At 35.0% G+C, this 19,476-nt stretch overlaps 2 protein-coding genes across 4 annotated transcripts in view; both read left to right on the top strand.

Moving 5' to 3' along the window:
- Positions 1-19,476, top strand: part of ZDHHC15 (zDHHC palmitoyltransferase 15) — a 1,212,570-nt gene that overhangs the window by 362,180 nt on the left and 830,914 nt on the right. The gene's annotated exons all lie outside the window — the stretch shown is intronic.
- The window catches only part of ABCB7 (ATP binding cassette subfamily B member 7), a gene marked incomplete at its 5' end in the record, with an annotated part of 170,507 nt that overhangs the window by 100,832 nt on the left and 50,199 nt on the right, over positions 1-19,476 (top strand). Inside the window, 3 exons of the mRNA XM_082716518.1 lie at positions 3,408-3,485; positions 5,854-5,940; positions 14,515-14,634. Coding sequence (XP_082572644.1) covers positions 3,408-3,485; positions 5,854-5,940; positions 14,515-14,634 — 285 coding nt within the window. The remainder of the gene's footprint in view (positions 1-3,407; positions 3,486-5,853; positions 5,941-14,514; positions 14,635-19,476) is intronic.

Genomic DNA, 19,476 nt, shown 5'->3' on the forward strand with positions numbered 1-19,476 from the left:
AAGTTGAAATAAGAACCTATTAATGAGGTGCAATCAAAATTGGAGGTTCTTACTGCTAGGAAAAATGAGGCAAAAGAGAGAATTAGTGGTATATAAGACCAAATGACGGAAAATAAAGAACCTGAGAAAAAGAGAGATAAGCAATTGCTGGATCACAAAGGAAGAATTTGAGAGATAAGTGATATCATAAGACAAAATGATATTAGAATAATTTGGATCCCAGAAGAAGAAGAAAGGTGGGGAGAAGGCACATTCGAGCAAATAATAGCAGAGAATTTCCCTAATTTGGTGACAATAAGAAACATCAATATCCAGGAGGCACAGACACCCACTTCTACCCCTTACTTACCCTTATGACATTTCTTTTAAGAAAAGCTTCTTCGGGGGTGCCTGGGTGGCTCAGTGGATTAAAGCCTCTACCTTTGGCTTGGGTCATGATCCCAGGTCCTGGGATCGAGCCCCACATTGGGCTCTCTGCTCAGCAGGGGGCCTGCTTCCTCCTCTCTCTCCGCCTGCTTCTCTGCTTACTTGTGATCTCTGTCTGTCAAATAAATTAATAAAATCTTCTTTTAAAAAATGACACACTAGACCATAAGAACATCCGAGATACATTCAGAATATTCCATCCCAAAGCAACTCCTAGAAAAGCAGTCAATCACTCCTATCTCCCTGGTCTCCAATTGCACTCTGTGCTCATCCAGCCTGTGACCAAGCATTTCTATCTCTGAGCACGGCCTTGTTTGGAGTCTCCAAACCCAGACGATTCTTGCAGTGCATTCCTGTGTCACTCCTTCTGGAGGAGGAAGAAGTGTTTCTCCCAATATCTGCCACTTGTGGTGTCCTTGCATGAAGAGCAGTGTTTCATCTGTGCCTCAGATCACGGTTTACATTAACCCCAAGCTAAGAGCCCACTTCTTGACTCCGTTTCTACAGCTGGCTTTTCCACTCTGATACCTGGGAGCTCTGCCTCAGACACACACCCCTGGTCTTTTTCTGACCCTGTTGTTCCTGAGACCACACTGTCCCTGTGAGAGCTACACCTCCTTGCTTAGCCTCTGGAGCAATGTCCCTCTGTGGAGCAGACATCTATAAGTTCCAGTTTTGTGCTTTGTTGATCTACTCCTTGCCAGGAGCTGGCCTCTGTACCGTGGTTTGTCTTCCTGTACATCACCTCACATTCACTTTTCCACATGTCCTACCTTCCAGAAACTGGTTGCTTTTCTGTTTCTAGAATTGCTGCTCTTCTTCTCTTTGATTTCATGTTGAGTTTGTAGGTGTTCAGAATGGTTTCATAACTAACTAGCTGAACTCCTAGGACCCGATGATATTTAGGTCTCCTGCTCCTCCACCATCTTGCTCCTCCCTCTCTTTCTTTCTGATTCAGTGTTTGAAGGTTATATGTTTCTAGGACTTTATCTGTTCTTGTTTCCCAAGGTTTTCATACTATTCTCTTGTGATCCTGTATTTCTGTGGTGTCAGTTACTTCTCCTTAAGTTCTGATTTTGTTTATTTGAGTCATTTCTCTTTTTTTCTTGATGAGTCTGTCCTAGGGTTCATCATTTTTTTTTTTATCTTATAGAAATAGTTCCTGGTTTCATTGATCTGTTCTATTTTTTTTTATAGTCTATTTTGCTTTGGGCTTTGCGTAGTTTTCTTTTTATAACTCCTTTAGGTTGATTTTTTTAGATTTTTCTTGGTTCTTGAAGTAGGTCTCTATTGCTATAAGCTTTCCTCTTAGCACAGCTTTTTTCCTCTCAAAGATTTTATACTCTTGTGTATTCATTTTTCTTTATCTCCATGTGTTTTTTTTAATTTCTCTTTGATTTCTTAGTTGACCCATTCCTTGTTTAGTACCATGTTATTTAGCCTCCATGTGTTTGTATTCTTTTCAAATTGTTCTTCTAACTAATTCCTCCTCGTTCATACCATTATGGTCAGAAAACATGCATGATAATGACTTCAGTCTTTTAGAATTTGTCAAGAGTTGTTTTGTGGCCTAGGTGTGGTCTGTCCTGAAAATATTCCATGAGCATTTAAAACGAATGTGTATTGTGCTATTTTTGGATGGAATTTTGTATATATATTACGTATATCATGTGGGATATTCCATAAGGCTATCAGCTGATTTCTCTTTGGAAATATTGCAGTTAATAAGAAAGTGGCATGCTGTATTTAAAGTGTCGAAAGGAAAAAATCTGCAGCCAAGAATACTTTACCCAGCAAGGTTATTACTCAGGATAGAAGAAGAGATAAAGTGTTTCCCAGATAAACAAAAATTGAAGGAATTCATAACCTTTACACTGACCTTTAAGGAAAAGTAGTGCGAACTCTTTAATTGGAAAGAAAAGGCCACAGTCAGGAGTAAGAACATTATGAAAGCAAAAAATTTTACAAGTAAATGCAAACATAAAATAAAAATAGTAGATTAATAACTTATAGAACCAGTATGGAGGTTAAATATAAGAATATTCAAGTCAGTTATATATTCAAAAATTAAAGGATTGACAAAAGGATGTAAAGTATGATATCATACACATAAAATGTGGAGATGGTAAAAAGTTGAGTACTTTTAGAATGGGTTTGATCTTAAGTGACTACAAACTGAATGTAGACTGCTACACACTTTAGATGTTATATATGAGCTTAATGGTAACCACAATTCCCAAACCTGTAGTAGATACACAAAAAATAAAAAGAAAAGAATCCAAGCATAACACTAAAGAACACCATCAAACCACAAGGGAAGAGAGCAAGAAAAGACCTACAAGACAACCGTAAAACAAATAACAAAATGGCAATTAAGTACATACCTGTCAATTTATTTAAGTATAAATGGAGTGAATGCTTCAATTAAAAGACATAGGCTGACTGAATTGACAAAATTGCAAGACTCATCTGTATGCTTCCTGTAAGAGACTCCTTTCAGACATAAAGACATGTGGATTAATAGTGAAGGTATGGAAAAACATTTATCATGCAAATGAAGTGAAAGGAAAGCTTGGGTAGCCATACTTATAATGGACAAAGTACTCTTTAAAACAAAGACTGTAACAAGATACAAAGTAGAACACTATGAACTGCTAAAGGGAACAATCCAGGTTGAGAATATAACAATTATAAATATGCACCCATCATGGAAGCATCTAAATGTATAAAGCAACTATTAAAAGACATAAAGGAAGAAATTGGTAGTAATACAGTAATAGTAAAGAACATCAACACCCCACTTACATCAGTCAATAGATCAACCAGTCAGAAGGTCAAGAAGGAAATAGTCGCCTTCAATGACCAGATTGACCTAACAGTTGTATACAGGAGAATATAGGAAGTCTTTTTTTTTTAGGGGAAATCTTTTAATATTAATTGTTTATTCTGAAAAATTTTCCTCCTTTTTTTCTCCTCCACAGATCCCAGAGTCATTAAGACATACTATATGGCAGAGACTGGGAAAAGGCAACTCAAGACAGATATTAGATGTTACCAAGGTAAGATTGAGCAGATACTTCCACATATAACTCAAAAAAATTGCAAGCCCTTTGAGCACTTTAAAATTTATACTACATATTTTATGTTTCTCATTTTTTTCTAAATACTTTTTATTTTTTCTAAATACTGAAAGATGAATGAGAAATTGTGTTCTTGTTAGTAGAAGCAGGGATAGATATCTTGATTGTTTTTCTACTGGAGAACTCTGTCAGACTCTCTTGAGATCAGTGCCAGCTACAGTAACATTTTTAGAATGCTTTTATAAATGTAATGGCAGTTTATTGACACTTAAATTTTCCCCAGTAATTTGTATGTGATATATGGAATATTTGCTGTAAGCTTTTCAAGTAAGTGAGTTCCTTTACCTTTGAAGATGTTCGGATGGCAGAGAGTATCAAGGGACTCTAAGCTTATTAGAGCCTCATACTTAGTTTATTTGTTGATAAGGGTTATTTTTCATTGTTAATGTAAGTAAAAGACAACTTAAAAATTTCTTAGTGCTCTAAAATTATACAGGCAATTCTCCAAGATAGAAAAGAGCTAGAAAATTAGAAGATAGCCTAAACCCTGAGTACTTCCTTTATTATTTCTTTTTGATTAGCAGTTATTTGCCATTACAAGGTATAAGACATTGTTCTAATTTATGCAGAGGCTGTAAAAGTGAATTACATTTTAATCTTTTGCTTTGTCAAAGACCTCATTATCTTGTGTGGTATTCATCAGACCCCTTGATATAATTTGTTGCTTAGTCTTTCTGAAAAAAATGTTGCAAGAAGTTATTGTCAGACTAAAACTCATATTTTGATGTTTTCCCTTTAAAAATGCTTTAAGATTGTTGATCCAAGAATCAGTAACCCATTTATAGCAATTGTTTTTTTGTTCTCAACTGGCGTGAATAAGAATACACTTTTGCCTTTTGTGATTCCATTTTCATGGCTTGGCCCAAAGCTCATGCTATTATGATTTGGCATTGATACACATTTGTGTTTGTAAAGAGCTTGCCTTTCATTAATTCATTAACTATTATTATGGCTGCTGAAGAAGAATTACTATATGCATTTTTTCATTAAGTATGTTTTAATTGAGGAAAACCTTTAAATATTAGCAGGCTTCAATTTTGAGCCTAATCTTTACTTTTATTATTAAAATATTAACTATTTTATTTTCTCAAATGACTATTTTATTTTCTCCAGTAAAACTTTTATGTTTATCTAGTCTAAGAATCAGTCTTAAGACCTTTCTTTTTTTTGTAAGATTTTATTTATTTATTTGACAGATCACAGTAGGCAGAGAGGCAGGCAGGAAGAGAGAAGGGAGGAAGCAGGCTCCCCGCTGAGCAGAGAGCCCGATGCGGGGGCTTGATCCCAGGACCCTGAGACCATGACCCCAGCCGAAGGCAGAGGCTTTTACCCACTGAACAACCCAGGCGCCCCCTTAAGACCTTTCTTAAAAGTAGGCAAGATGTTTGTATATTTTCAAGGCTAGTTGGGAGATTTATAGATAGCTCTGTTCTTTTTTTTTTTTTAAATATTTTATTTATTTACTTGACAGACAGAGATCACAAGTAAGCAGAGAGGCAGGCAGAGAGAAGGGGGAAAGCAGGCTCCCCACCGAGCAGAGAGGCCGTTGCGGGGCTCGATCCCAGGACACTGAGATCATGACCCGAGCCGAAGGCAGAGGCTTAACCACTGAGCCACCCAGGCGCCCCTAGATAGCTCTGTTCTATGAGCTAATTCATTAAGCACTGAAATCTACTCTGCTCATGTGCAAGATACTGGTATAGGCAATGGGAAATACAAGAATAAAAGAGACTGTCTTTAATTTCAAAAAATTTACCATGTAATAAAGACAAAACATGTATGCATATTACTGTAGCCTATGACAGACAGACAGGAAGTATTAAAAATACTTGTACAGAAACACACAGAAGCAAGAATAAGGAAAAGAATCAGCTATGTAAAATGAATAATAAAGCAAAAAATGTATACATATATAAAGCAAGTAGAATATAATTAGTTAATTGTATGACACATTTTGCTTGCTAGTGATAGAATAATGGATTACATAGTACTATAATAGCAAATGACAGTAAGAAGGCTGGTATAAATCAAGTAGAAGTGTAGTAAGTTTTCAAATATTTCAGAAGCTATTTAGAGAAAGTAACTTCTGTATGAGTATTAGTTATATTTCAACATTCTTTGTGTAAGTGTATCTGTAAGCTAATTGTGAAGGTGTTTTGCTTTGTTATGCTAAGCTAGAGGTTATGCCTATGAATTTGTATGGGACATTAGATAAAGCTAAGTCAGAGTTTTAAAGATCCGAAATTCTGTAATAGCTGATGAACAACTTGGTATCATCTTCAACTAGGGTCTCCAGGCTTGGCCAGTGATAGAAAAGAGGACATGTTGGCATGGTCATGCAGGAGGAGGACTCCACACAGACCCAAAAGAAGGGGTAAGAGTGAATAACAAGTAAATGGAAATTCTTATACATGATTATGCTTGCATAGAACACACACACACATTCAAGATTATTATGTTCTGGAATATTTTCATTGACTTATATAACTATAGGTTTTCTAATACAGAACCTTATGAATTGACCATGGTTATAGGGATGACATTCTCTTGGGCTTAAAACAAACAAAAAAATTACATGATTTTCTAAAAACAAAAAACGGTTATCAACCTAAACATTTTAGTTCTTTATTTAAAATAGCATTGGTTGAGGTTATTTTTTATATAATCCAATCATATAAATAAATAGGTAAATTAGACTTAACACTTAAAAGCAATTTGTGTGTGTGTGTGTGTGTGTTTTGAGGTTAACATTTCCCCTTCTCTATACTAAGTTTAGAAAGATCCTAGAATGCCTGGTGGCTTCCTGATAAATCCTCCATTTACCTCATCCATTTATTTAATTATCCATATTATTTTTTAAAAATTTTATTTTAAACCAGTGAGTTAACACAGTGTTTCAAGTGTACAATATAGTGATTCAGTGCTTCACATATATCACCCTGTGCTCATCACAACAAGTGCATTCTTTAATCCCCATCACCTATTCAACCCATTTCCCCAACCATCTACCCTCTGGTAACCATCAGTTCTTTATAATTAAGAGTCTATTTCTTACTTTCTCTCTCTCCCTCCTATTTTTTTCCCTTTTCTTGTTTTATTTCTTAAATTTAATATGACTGGAATCATGTGGGTATTTGTCTTTCTCTGATTTATTTCACTTAGGATTATACTCTCCAGCTCTGTCCATGTCATTGCAAATGGCAAGATTTCATTTTTATGGCTTAATAATATTCCACATTTTGTGTGTGTGTGTGTGTGTGTGTGTGTGTGTGTGTGTGTGTGTGTGTATACACACACATACATACATACATATCACATCTTCTTTATTTGTCACTTGATGGACACTTGGGCTACTTCTATATCTCGGCTATTCTAAATAATACTGTTGTAAGCATGGGTGCATATATCCTTTTGAGTTAGTGTGCTTATTATATTCCTTGTGCAGATAGCCAGTTGTGAGATTGCCAGATGGCAAAGTAGTTCTATTTTTAACTTTTTGAGGAACCTCCATACTGTTTTCCACAGTGGGCTGCACCACTTTTGTATTCTTAACACTACTAATAAAAATTAATAATGCTGCTCAGAAGGTATTTAAATCACCTGTTTACCCAGTTTCTGTAGGGAAAGGGATTGTGAAAAAAGAGTGACAGTTTCAGTATTTGGAAGCTCTTGTTTAAAAGAGACGAATTAAGAAATTACTTGTTTTAGTGCTTGCTTCGGCATGCATATATAAGAAATTATTTGTTTTATAATAGAATCTTCAGATTTTTGAAGAATTTTGGTGCTCTACTGCTGTTTAAACTTTTTTACTGTCCTGTTTTTGAAAAATCATATATTAGTAAATTTAGTTCATTCTGTGCTCATTATAAAATGAGTAATGAAGAACTTAAAATAAGGATGACTTTCCAGACTTTGCTTGACATACTTTTTTTATTTTAGCAACAGATCCTTATTGGATATAGTCAGAAGCTAGTAGTATTAAAAGAAAGATTAGCACTTACAAGCAGTCAGAGAACTTTTGTACAACTCTTGATATAATCAAAAGTAGTAGAACAGCAATGTGGAATTTTTAAAAATTGGAGGTTTAGGAAGATAATGGAATAATGAATTTCCAGGCTTGTTAAGATGAGTGGACACTTAGACAAATGGACAAGAATACCTGGATGACTTGGAGAGGCTGTTTTTGTTTGTTTGTGTGTGTGTGTGTTTTTTTTTTTTTTTTTTTTTTTCAGAGAGAGTGAGCACAGGCAGGCAGAGTGGCAGGCAGAGGCAGAGGGAGAAGTAGGCTTCCTGCTGAGCAAGGAGCCCGATGTGGGACTCCATCCCAGGACGCTGGGATCATGACCTGAGCCGAAGGCAGCCGCTTAACCAACTGAGCCACCCAGGCATCCCGAGGCTGTTTTCTAGCTCTGATTTTATTCATCATCATGCAGCCTTATGATCTTTATTTGATTTTCCCAGTTGATTTCTCTTTGGGATAGGGGACTAACTGGCCATTGTGAATATCAGTCAGCTTGTAATATTTTTTATTATGCTATTAAATTGACTTATGGGTACCGATGCATCTCATATGTACCATAAGCTAGTTTTAGGGCCTTTTCACTGCTAGATAAACTCTTCATTTGTGGTATTAGACCAACAGAGTGTAGAAAAGAAACCTTAAGGTATAGAGAAAGTAACAATAATAGTAAAGTTTTTCCTGACAATATATCTTTCATCTCCCATCCATAAATATACTATATACTTATATCCCCAATAATATTGGAAAAATTTTCAGTTACTCTTGATTTTTCCATTAGACATCTGTTCAACTTGCTTGTCTTTTGACCTAGTTTTTATCAAACCACTGTTATTTCTAACAATATTGAAGTAGTGGTTGAATTTATTCCTTTAATTGTACTTAGCTATCTTTAGCCTGGAGTGAAACAACAATTCTCTTCTCTGGACAGTTTCCACTGTCCACTTGGGTTACTTACAAATTATCTGCTGCTAAATTGGTTCTTTTGGGAGAAAACATTCAGTCTGTAGTGCACATTTATACAAAACAAATTGAACCCGAAGTTTTTAGTATATATTTTGTTTTTCCTCACCACAGATTTTGCCCCCAAAGTAGTTTTTATTAACTAGTCCCTTGATCAAAGATTAGAAAATTTCTTGCTATTAGAATTCAAGAGTGTCTTTTTTTTTTAAGTAATCTCTGCACCCACTATGGGGCTCAAACTTGTGACCCCAAGATCAAGAGTCACATGCTCTACTGACTGAGCCAGGCAGGTGCCCCTCAATTCAGGAATATCTTTTTTTAAAAGATTTTTTTTAAAAAATTTATTTGGCAGAGAGAGAGAACACAAGCAAGAGAAAGCGGCAGGCAGAGGAAGAAGAAGACTTCCCACTGAGCAGGGAGTCCGATGTAGGGCTTGATCCTAGAACCCTGGGATCACGACCTTGAGCCAAAGGCAGACACTTAACCGACTGAGCCACCCAGGTATCCTACAGGAATGTCTTTTAAACTAGAATTCTTAGGTATATTCCATATCAGTTAAAGAAAAAGTGATTTTGTTACCTTTATCAAATGATCGTTTTCTTTTTTCATACTCTTTTATTTTCTTATCAGAACCCAGTGAACTGTACACCCTTGGAAGCAGTGGACTCTTGGTGGAAAAAATTGTTCTTGCTTGACAACCTTTTCTGCTGAAAGATACAAAATTACTGACCTGAGAAACAAAACATGTATTTAGCTTATTAATATGCAGTTTTCTTCAGTATCTTAAAATTCTACCAAGTGAGCTGCTCCAGAGGTGCTTTGATTTTTTTTTTGTCCTTTTTGTGCACTATCCACATAGTTACTAGTTATAGGTATTCACTTACAGCACTTATGGCTGTTGGAGACTACATCTCTCTCTCGGGTCATACTGTTGCATTCAGTACTACTGCATATGAACAGTGCAGTTTGTGGCTTTCCACTTATACCCAGTTGAGTCAGAGGCTTCCCATTTTATTTATGCATTTGTTTTTGGCCCACCGTGCTGTGATTGTGCTGTTTCAGCTCCCTGTATATAAGTAGATATTCCTTCATTATTTCTTTTACCTGCCCGGCCTCATAAGGCTTATGAAACTACATATTATTACCAAATAAGCAAATAATTTAAAACCTGTCAGAAGTTATGATGACTTAATAAATCAAGTAATAAGTATATCTCCTGAATATAAGTAATAATTTGTCCTCCTGTGTTTAAGAATAGATAAATTAATTTATTAATTGAATAAATATTTATTGAGCATTATTTCTGATATCAGGTTTCTTTTTGTGGCACCTGCTTTTTTTCTGTCGGCCCACCTTATTTTCACTTTCATCTCCTCTTTGACTGCTCTCTGATATTATCAAAAGATAACAATTTGTTACCATACAGAGGTATAGGGAGCCTATTTGAATTCTTTCCTTTATTACCTTTGTGTTTTCTTTCTGAATCCAATTGATTTCCTTTATTATGGCAAGCTAATTCCAGTATATATTTGAGACTTTTGTAAAAATGTTTATTCCTCATACTAACATAGTACTAGTTTTAATAGGGCTTAAAATGTCAGTTCACAGTTTAAATTTGAAGTTATTTAGCTATAGCAAGAAGGTCTTATTGTATTTATTGTTAGCAAAGAGGAAGATAGATTCACTTCTACATTTATAAGCCCTTTAATGATATTTCTGTAACATTCAAATTTTGTTATCATGATACATCATCATAGTTCATTTTTTTAAAAAGATTTTATTTATTTATTTGACAGAGAGAGATCACAAGTAGGCAGAGAGGCAGGCAGAGAGAGACGGAGAAGCAGGCTCCCTACGGAGCAGAGAGCCCGATGCAGGGCTCAATCCCAGGACCCTGAGATCATGCCCTGAGCCGAAGGCAGAGGCTTAAACCACTAAGCCACCCAGGCGCCCCCATAGTTCATAAATGAAGGAATTTCATGTTTCCTTTTTACATGTAGGTGAGGCTTAAATAAAAATTAATGACATAAAAAATTATGATATGATCGCTTCAGGGATTTTGACCCCTGAGACGGAACTTTCTTTCCTTAAATCATTGTGTTTTTTTTCCCTATAGTACTCCTTACACAGTATGTTTTCAGAAAAGCCAGTTTCTTATCATCCTCCTTAACCATTTCTTGTATTTTCCACCCTTTCTTTAAGAATGTGATCTTAAAGGGGTATCTATGCTGAAAATCTGAAATGAAAAGTCGGTTGAAATGAAGGTGATTTTGATTTCGGTCTCAGGCTCATGGCTTTAGATAACCCTTTTGTCTTTTGGGATTACCATTGTCTGTCCAGTGTATGAGTTGTGGGTATCCACAGTATGATGATTCTGGTGATTTTAAAAGATGTTTTGTGTTTTCAGGATCTGTATTGAGACCTCCAGTATTATTTTACTCTTGTGCAGCAAGAATGAGTTGGTTTGAAATTCTATAAAAGTGGGCCTCAGCCTCTAATAATATGCCTTTTTGATTTGGGCTCAACTTAAAAAAAGATACTTTTCAAACTTTTTAGTGTAGCTAATGTAAAACTGAAGTCATATACTTTATAGCTGACTGGATTCATAATGCATGATTACACAACTTCAGAACCCATTTTGTTAAATGAAATGGTGACATTTTATGCACTATTAAGCCAACTAGAATAATTTTCTTGCTCTTAGCCATAACTTCTGTATCCTTATTGAAAAAATTTGGGGTTTATTGTAGAAGGTTTTGATAGGAGAGAATGTTTAGAAAGATATGTAGAAACAGGGCCTTTTTGTCATTATTCCATCAAGAAAAACAAGACAGATAAAACTTGTGAAATGGGAAAATGGTTGAAATGCTTCAATTTGTGTTGTAATGCATTAAGTTATATTTATTTAGTAATAGTTTGATTGGAAAAAGTGAATTTTAAAATTATAGCCTTATTCCCATTTTTAGAAATACCTTACTGGTTATGAGAGCATATATGAGTATTTGTGTGTATGAAATAAAACATTAACAACTGTACTTTTGGCATTTCATGTTTTTGCCACCTTATATCTTTAAAGCAGCCAGAATGTAGTCCTGTATTTAGTACAATATGAACAGTTTTATTTATTTTATTGCTCTTTACTCAGTAAACTGAGACTTAAGCTAGAAAAATAGTTTGCTGAGCTTTGGGGGCAATAACCATAATATAAATCTACCCTGGGTTTCTTAAATCTTAACAATTTCCTCCATTCCTTGCTGTATAAATCTGCATGAAATTGTGTAACTTTACTCTCTCAAGGTGAACTAGATTTTTTCTTATATATGAACTACAGAAAATACACGCAAGCAAAAAGAATGTAAAAAATTATCAATGATTCCATCTATTCACAGCTACTTATTTTAACACTTTTGGGGGTATTGCTTTCAGACCCATTTGTTTGCATGTGTAAACTCATACACACATCACTTTTTTTAACATGAAAAATAAGTTTTGTACTCTGCTTTTTTCACTTTAGATGTTTCTGTGTCACTACATATATTTCTGAATGGCTATACTTTGTTGTATACATTCACTGTAAGTTGTTTTTACATTTCTCCATTATTGATCATTTAGGCTGTTTCCAAATTTTTCCTGTTGATACAGCATGTGAATAAAGATCCTATAACTAAATTTTTCATTCCTTTATTCAGTGGATACTTGTTGAGAGTACCTACTGTGTGTTAACCACTGTATTGATATTGGGTTAAATGGTACAATGAAGTTACCACTCACGGAATTCTAACAGGAGAGCAGATAATTAATCAAATAATCACATTTCTGCATATGTAGTTTATAATCGAATTGGATGCTTTGAAAGGAGGAATACTCTCCTATGAAAGAATACAGCCAAGGATCCTGACTGGGGTTAGGGAAGACTTCATTGAAGAAATGCTGCCTGAGCTGACAGTTAACTATTTGGAAGACGTTGGAGAGTGAGTTGGTGTTGGACAGAAAGAGATTATTCCAGACAGAATGAAAGGCATAATGTAAATGCCCTATGGCAGGAGGGTTTATAGCATATTTGAGGCACTAAAAGAAAAGAAAGCTAGTATGGCATGGACACTGAAAAGTGGTATAAAACATCACTAGAGATGTAGTCAGGGATCAAGCCAAGCAGAGCCTCACAAGTAGTGTTACGGACTTTGATCTTCATTTTAAGAGTGGTAGGATTCAATGGAAGGTTTTAAACTATGATAATACCTGATTGCAGGGTTTACTAATTGAACAGGGAGCAGAGTGGATACAGAGAAATCATTTAGGAGGGTGTTGCAAGTATTTTAGGTGAGAGGTGACGATAGCTTTGATTAGGTTGATAGTGAAAATAGATTCAAGAAATTTTTATGAGGTAAAATTGATTCAGTTTGGCTCATATTCTTAAGTATTTTTTAAAGTATAAGTTTCCAGAAATGGAATTCTTGACACAAAGGGCAAATTATTTTAAAAGTTGATGGTAGATACCAAAATGCTTTCTAGATAGATTGTTTCAGTTTACTTTCCCATTAACTGTGTTAGAATGCCCATTTCAGTGCAACTTCACCATCAATGAGGATTAACTTTTGGGTTTTTTTTTTAATACCTATTCCAGAAAGTATGTAGATAATTCAATTTTTTGAATGGAGATTATTGGTAGTTTTGGAATGTGTATGTACTAATTTTATTTTGACTTTACCAAGTGTGGTTTTGATTCTTAATATTTTGCCTCTAAAAGCTGAAACTAAAACAAAAAGATTTCATGGGCATGTTGCGTCCAAAACTTGAGAGAAAGAAAAATGTAAGATGATTTAGGTCAGATTAAACGTGACTGGCAAATTGTGTGTTTGTTGAAATTTTTAATAATCCAACCTCTGTGCTTTATAATTAATACCAAGACTCCTACTTTCCTAAACATTGCATTAGAACTCTATCTACTTTATCGTGAGTTTTGATTGAGGGCTCCAAAGTATTTTAAATAAACATATTGATAAAGAGACCAAAAGTATATAAAGATTTTGACCACAAAGATGGAAATATTGAAATGTTGATTACATTTTGTGTAATGTACTGATAGCTTAATAGATGGGAAATAAATGTATAGTACATGTCCTCTTGCTCTTACTGAATAATTCTTTGACAATATGAGAATGGCTGTAGCTGGAAGTAAAAAATTAAGGGATATAAGTCACTTTTAAAAAGCATTTTATATAGTTTCTTTTTCTCCAGGATAGTTTGAGCTTGAAAGATACTGACCTTAGATTCAGAATAAAAATGATTGCAAATATCTTTTCCCATATCAATTTGGTTTTTTCATGGTTTCCTTCACTGTGCAAAAGCTTTTTATTTTTGTGTAGTAATTTTGCTTTTGTTACCTTGCCAGAAGAGACATCTAGGAAAACGTTTCTGTGGCTAATGTCAAAGAAATTACTGCTGATGTTTTCTTGTAGGAACTTTATGGTTTCCTGTCTCACATTTAGGTCTTTTATCCATTTTGAATTTATTTTTGTGTATGGTATAAGCAATTCAGTTTCATTCTTTTGTATGTAACTGTCCCAATTTTCCCAGCACCATGTGTTGGAGAGACTATCTTTTTCCCCCATTGTATATTCTTGCCTTCTTTGTCTTAGATTAATCCACCATAGAAGTATGGGTTTATTTCTGGACCTCTGTTTTCTTCCATTGATTTATGTGTCTGTTTTTGTGCCAGTACCATACTATTTTAATTACTACAGCTTTGTAGTGTATCTTGAAATCTGGGATTATGATAACCTCCAGTTTTGGTATTTTGGTAGGGATTGCGTTAACTGTATATTAATTATACTTAAATAAAAAAAAGTTAAGTTTATAATGTTTCCAAATTTTTCTCAAATATGTACATAATTCTACATTATTAAAATACAGTTATATTTGAAATGACATGTTACTTACTTCTTTGTTTTCTCTCTCTCTCAACAGTTAAAAGATGTTGATACTCGGAAAATCATGAAAGCAATGGTTTCTTATGTGTGGCCCAAAGACAGGCCAGATCTACGAGCTAGAGTTGGCATTTCCTTGGGATTTTTGGGTGGTGCAAAGGTAAGAATAGGAGAAATTATGCATTGTTTGTTGCGTAACTAAGAAATTGTATGGCATTTTCTAATAATGAAACTTGAGCTGATAAAAGCTACTTTGGAGGGAGCATTATTAACTTTAAGGACCCTTATTTACATACCTCTTTTATGCAGTCAGAAATTATATGGTAATGCCCAGTTTATCTGTGGATCAGATTTAAGAGGCTCAACTTAATGGAATTCACTCCTGAAACCAGTGTAAGATACAGGATCATTAGTTGTAACAAAGCATTAAGAACTTTATAAAACAATCTCCTCAGAACCCTGTTGGCTCTTTCTTAATGCATATTTCTCATAAGCTTGGTTTTCAGCTCCCAGTAAATTGAGAAGAGAATAAAGACACATTTAGGCACACTGATAGCATAAGTGGTAAGCAACAATGTGAAGAGAAAAAAAAAAACAAAAAACAGGAAGACTTTTAAAAAAAAATGCCCACCAAAGCTGGACGTATTCATTTATTTATTTATTTATTTAATAGACATATAATGTATTTTTAGCCCCGGGGTACAGGTCTGTGAATCACCAGGTTTACACACTTCACAGCACTCACCCTAGCACATACTCTCCCCAATGTTCATAACCCCACCACCCTCTTCCGACCCCCCCTCCCCCCAGCAACCCTCAGTTTGTTTTGTGAGATTGAGAGTTTCTTATGGTTTGTCTCCCTCCTGATCCCATCTTTGTTTTCATTTTCCTACCCCCCAAATCCCCCCATGTTGCATCTCCACTTCCTCATATCAGGGAGATCATATGATAGTTGTCTTTCTCCGACTGACTCACTTCGCTAAGCATAATACCCTCTAGTTCCATCCACGTTGCCGCAAATGGCAAGATTTCGTTTCTTTTGATGGCTGCATAGTATTCCATTGTATATATGTGTGTGTGTGTACACACACACACACACACACACACACACACACACCACCTCTTCTTTATCCATTCATCTGTTGATGGACATCTAGGTTCTTTCCATAGTTTGGCTATTGTGGACATTGCTGCTATAAACATTCGGGTGCACGTGCCCCTTCGGATCACTACGTTTGTATCTTTAGGGTAAATACCCAGTAGTGCAATTGCTGGGTCATAGGGCAGTTCTATTTTCAACATTTTGAGGAACCTCCATGCTGTTTTCCAGAGTGGTTGCACTAGCTTCTAGCACCACTTTTTGAAAAGACTTTTCCCCCTACTTGGTTGCCTCTACTCCTTTGTTAAACATCAGTTGAATATATTCGTGTATATTTTTCTATTTCTGGACTCTGTTCTGTTCTGTTGGTCTATTTATTCTTTTGCCAGCACCACACTGTCTTGACTATTGCAGCTTTATGGTAAGTCTTGCAGTCAAGTAGTGTCAGCCCTCTGACAGTGGTTTTCCAATATTGTGTTTGATATTCTGGGTCTTGTGTTTGTCTCTATAATGCTTAGAATTGGTTTGTCCATATCTACCAAATAGCTGGGATTTTGATTGGGACTACATTGAATATTTAGAGCAAGTTTACGAACAACTGACATCTTGACAATATTGAGTCATTCCATCCATGAACATGGAATCTGTTAAGTTCCTTTTTGATTTCTTTCATCAGAGTATTACAGTTTTCCTCATATAGATCTTGAACATGCTTTATTAGATTTATACCTAATTATATCATTTTGGGTACAAATTTAGGTGGTCTTAATTTTTTATTTCAAATCATGTATTATTCACTGGAGATAAATAGGAAAGCAGTTGACTTTTGTATATTAACCTCATATCCTGGCAAGCTTGCTAGAGTTGCTTATTAGTTTCAGGAGGGGTTTTTTTTGTTGTTGGTTGTTGTCACTTCTTCAGGATTTTCTACATAGCTAATCATATCATCTGCAAAAATAGTTTTATTTCTTCTTTCCTAACATGTGTGTCTTCTCTTTCCTTTTCTTATTGCATTACCTAGGACTTCCAGTACCATGTTGAACAAGAGCGATAAGAGAGGGCATTTTGCTTTGTTCCCAGATTTAGGGGTAAAGCATCTAGTTTCTCATCATTTAATATGTTGTTAGCTACAGGGTTTTGTTGTAGGTGTCTTTAATCTCGTTGAAGAAGTTTCTTTCTTGTTTTATTTTTTTTATTGTTATGTTAGTCATTAGTTTTTGATGTAGTGTTCCAAGATTCATTGTTTGCATATAACACCCACTGCTCCATGCAATATATGCCCTCCTTAATAGCCATCACTAGGCTAACCCATCCCCCTCTCCCCTCTAAAACCCTGTTTGTTTCTTGGAATCCATATTCTCATGGTTTGTCTACCCATCTGATTCCCCCCGGATAATTGACTTTCCTGCTTGACTTATTTCACTGAGCATAATCTCCTCCAGTTCCATCCATGTTGATGCAAAGCTGATGCATCCTCTCTGATGGCTGAGTGATATTCCATTGTATATATGGACCACATCTTTATCCATTCATCTGTTGAAGGGCATCTCAGCTCTTTCCACAGTTTGGCTATTGTGGATGTTGCTGCTATGAACATTGGGGTGCTTAGGGCCCTTCTTTTCACTACATCTTTTCATTTTTGGGGTAAATACCCAGTAGTATAATTGCTAGGTCATAGAGTAGCTCTATTTTTAATTTTTTGAGGAATTTCCACACTGTTTTCCAAAGTGCTGTACCACCTTGCATTCCCACCAGTAGTGTAAGAGGGTTCCTCTTTCTCCACATCCTCTCCAACATTTGTTTCTTGCCTTTTCAATTTTTGCCATTCTGACTGGAATAAGGTGGTATCTCAATGTGGTTTTGACTTGAATTTCCCTGATGGCTAGTGGTGGTGAACTTTTTTTCATGTGTCTGACACTACAGACAAAGAGCTGATATCCAAGATCTATAAAGATGTTTCTTTCTATTTTGTTCCCAGTTTGCTGAGAGTTTTTTTTTTTATCATGAATAGGTATTGGATTTTGTCTAGTGGTTTTTTCCCTCTATTGATATCATGGGCTATTTTTTCTTTAGTCTGTTGATGGGATGGATTACATTAATTGATTTTCTAATATTGAACTAGCTATGCATACCTGGAGTGAATTCCACTTGGTCATGTTATATATTTATTTTTATATAATATTGGATTTGATTTGGTAATATTTTGGTGAGAATTTTTTATCTGTAATCATGAGAGATAGTGGTCTAGAGTTTTCCTTTCTTATAATGTCTGCCTGGTTTTGGTATTAGTGTAGTGTTGGCCTCCTACAATGAGTTCAAAAATTTTCCTTCTGTCTCTCTTTTCTGGAAGGAATAGTATTTACAGATTGAATATATTGTCTACTTTTCTTTTCTCCTTATTTTGCCTTGCTAATAATATCTCCCTTTAGTGCTCTTGTCCATTATGTTCTTTCTCTTCTTCTGATCTTTTTGAGACTCGAGAGATGAACAAACAAAATTCTCTTTTACCTCTTCATGTATATTGGGCCCTTCTTGGCAGCACTAGTTATAGAGTCCTTAATTATCAGAGACTGCTGTGAAAGGGATTAATTTTTGAGAAATTTAGGTATTAAAAGGGTCTGGAAGAATTGCGTTCTTCAGATGACTTAGACAATACTTTCATAACCAAGAAGGGAAAAGTCACTTTAAAATCTAGAATTTGAGATCCTCAGCAAACTGATCATATGGACCAGTAAATTTGGCATCATATAGATACAGCATACTTTTGGTTGTCCTTGATGGTGATTGTACTTTTTCCTTAATTCCATTATTTAATTTAATGTCCCAAGCTGTGCATTTCCAAGTTAAAGTTAAACAGATTCAATTCCTTAATTATATACCAGTCCTAAAAATTCAAGAATTTAGATTATTTATATATGTGATATAAACTTTTGATCTAGGAAAGAAAAAAAATTGTGTAGTAAGTCCTTTTATTTCTCTTGTACTTAAATTAATGGGCACATTGCAGTTATAGATGAAACATAACTTCTGTCCCATGATTATAATCCAGTGAAAACAGTTTCTTAATTTTTAGAAAACAACAGTGGGATTAAATTCCATACTGAGTCATTTTTGATTGAAATACATCAACATCTAGCCTTATTTTAGACCTCTCCAGCCTCTAGGAAGCCAAGTCTGGTGTGGCCTGAGACACTGGCTTTATTTTTTAAATTTTGCTTTTAATATACATGCAGTAAAGTGTACTCTTATGATTTTTAATACATGAATATATTCATGTAATCACTGCCATAGTCAGGATACAAAAATGTGCTACTATTGTGTAACCCCTTTGTGGATATATCCTCTTCAGACCCCTAACTGCTGGATACTACTGATTTGCCTTCTATCATTATAATTTTGTCATTTTGAGAATACCATATAAATAGAATCATACAGGATATAACTGTTTGAGCTGGCTCTTCTCACACAACATAATGTCTTTGTCATTCATCCAATTCATTAAGTCTATCAATAGTTCATTTTTCTTTTTATTGCTGAGGTGCTGTAGTATGGATGTACTCTATTTACCTACTGGTAGACATTTGGTTTCTTTCCACCTTTTGGCAATTATAACTAGAGTGACTGTAAGCACTTAAATATGGGTGTTTGTATGAACCTGAGTTTTCATTTCTCTAGGATAAATATCTAAGAGTGTAATTTCTAGGTTATGGTTGGTGTATTTTTAACTCTATAAGAAACCACTGGACTGTTTTACAGAATGGTTATTTTTGTCTTCCTAACAGCAGTGATGAGAGTTCCAGTTGCTTTACTTCTTTGCCAACACATGATATTGTCAAGCATTTAGTGATGTCTCGTGGTTTCAATATACGTTTTCCTAATGGCTAATTATATTGAATATCCTTG

The sequence above is a fragment of the Mustela nivalis genome (genome assembly GCF_964662115.1).
Source record: "Mustela nivalis genome assembly, chromosome: X".
Classification (NCBI taxonomy): domain Eukaryota; kingdom Metazoa; phylum Chordata; class Mammalia; order Carnivora; family Mustelidae; genus Mustela; species Mustela nivalis.